At 36.4% G+C, this 2,133-nt stretch overlaps 1 protein-coding gene across 1 annotated transcript; it reads left to right on the top strand.

Moving 5' to 3' along the window:
- Positions 1-590: 590 nt before the first annotated feature.
- Positions 591-1,419, top strand: LOC118433093. The gene is made up of 3 exons (XM_035844689.1): positions 591-734; positions 815-1,148; positions 1,254-1,419. The coding sequence occupies exons 1-3, from the start codon at positions 637-639 to the stop codon at positions 1,383-1,385; spliced, it is 564 nt and encodes a 187-aa protein (XP_035700582.1). The 5' UTR covers positions 591-636; the 3' UTR covers positions 1,386-1,419.
- Positions 1,420-2,133: the final 714 nt, after the last annotated feature.

Here is a 2,133-nt window from a genome sequence, read left to right as displayed (position 1 = left end):
CACACATTTATATTTTTAGGGAGCGTTCTTTCAAGATACGAAATATATCTTTCACAAACAGAACATGTAAATTTCTTGTTTGGTATGCAGAACATTTAAAAAATAAATGATAAATATACAAGTCTATTAATAAAATAAATAGATAAGTAGACAAGAACATAAACAATGAAAATAAATAATTTGATAAAAAATACAGAAAAATAAAAGGTACTTAATAAATAGTGAATTCTAAAATGTTCTGCATCCCACAAGTAATTCTAAAATAATCTGATTGTTTAAAGAAGACGATTTGGATAAAAGTGAAACAAACTAAACATCATATTTCATACATGCTATGCAGTACATAAATGCATACATACTGAAAACAGTGTAAAGTAAATATAAATCATACGCGAATCTTAATGCCAAACACTGAATTCTTCATCAGCGTTCATCGTAAAAAATCATACATGCAAGAGTTGTAAGCTTAAAGTAGTTAACAAAGATCACATTCAGACGGTGTCAAATTTCCATGCATAGCACTTGTCTCACGTCAGTCTCCGAGTCCAGAATACTTTCCGTTTTCTTTTCGTGAATGAGTCACTGTCTCAGTCACCATTTCCTCCCTTCTTATCCAGCAACTTAAACATACCCAAAATGGAAACAATTTATATTCTCAGCCGAAAGGTAAATGTTGATGATAAAGTGGGTCACATTAATGGCAGAGACTACGGCGGTGTGCATTACTCGTTCAGGTACATTATTCGGTTAAATTAATTAAATTTCAGCTTAACCTCCAAATTGAAATAACTAAATAATTAAACAAAAATTCCAGTTTCATGTGTCCCAGTAATGACATCCGCCTTCACGGATTGACGTTCTTTGGACCACAGTATGCAGTTCCTTTTTCGGGGGGATCGGTTTCGTATTTCGCACAAATACGAATGGATAAGGAGGTACCACGAGCAAGAACGTGGTCTGATTACCTCTGGGGCATTTGGACGGGGACCGTGCCACACACCTCCATTTTAGATGGATTTTACATGTCCGAATCTGTTTGGAAAGTTACCGTCAAGGAAGAAGATGCAAAGAACCCCATCACAATTATGCTGGGAAAGAGGGTGGAGCTGCCAGCAGGTGAATGGATTCACATTCGGTTCCAGTTGGACGTAATACAAATTTTTATTATTTTCTTATTTAATCAAAGGACATACAACAATTATTATTACATAAGTATTTTACATAAAATTATTATGCAAGGTATTGATTTATAGGGGCCACCCACTGAACGACTTAAAAAAGAGGATAAAAACCGAACTACAATTTGGCACCCAGAGTCGAAATTGATGTTCCACACTCTGATCGGAAGTGGCCAATTAAAGGATATTCACTTCTCAGTCATCTAATTCTGATCTTAAGAGAGAAATAAAATTACCGTCGTAATCTTAGCCTCAAAAAAATGTGTACGTGTCTATTCATTTTAATTACCTGCATTTAATAATTCTTCCTCCTCGTCTTCGATTTCTTCATTTTCGGAGACGTAATTTTCATCATTTAGATCAGCATCACCATCCGAATTAGTGTAAATACTGCCTGAATTAATTGACTCCTCGTCATATTCTGAAATACTTTTATTTCTGACACGTGCGGGATATTAAATCCATTCAACTCTCTTCAGAGCCCGACGCCGAGCAATATTTGGCGGCGGCGGCGGCGTGAGGCTCAAAAATCTTCGGCGGCGGCGGCACGCCGTTATTTGGGGGCTAAAATTGGTACCATAAACTGTTCAAACCTAAATACCTATCCCGTTACATTGTTTTTAAAAAATACAGAATTTTGTTAAAAATGTCAAAAATATGACGAAAAATGTCAAAATCGAATGTCGGCATGTTTGAGATCTGACAGCATCAACACTTTCACGGCGTCATCGCAGGTCAAACTTATGGTTCGGATTACCCACCCAAAATAATGTTTAAAATCGACGTAATTTTATTTTTGACAATTTTGAACCGTCACTGTGTCGACAAGGTGACGGGACCGTCGCAGATATAAATGGCAGACGGCTCTTGAAAAGTACCACTGAATTAACATGTAAAAATTAGTGATATTTGGGCTGGTGCCTTGACCTTTTAATCTACATGGTCAGTTAACCAG

The sequence above is a fragment of the Folsomia candida genome, unplaced genomic scaffold (genome assembly GCF_002217175.1).
Source record: "Folsomia candida strain VU population unplaced genomic scaffold, ASM221717v1 Fcan01_Sc041, whole genome shotgun sequence".
In the NCBI taxonomy this organism is placed as follows: domain Eukaryota; kingdom Metazoa; phylum Arthropoda; class Collembola; order Entomobryomorpha; family Isotomidae; genus Folsomia; species Folsomia candida.
This window is presented reverse-complemented; position numbering and strand designations above follow the sequence as displayed.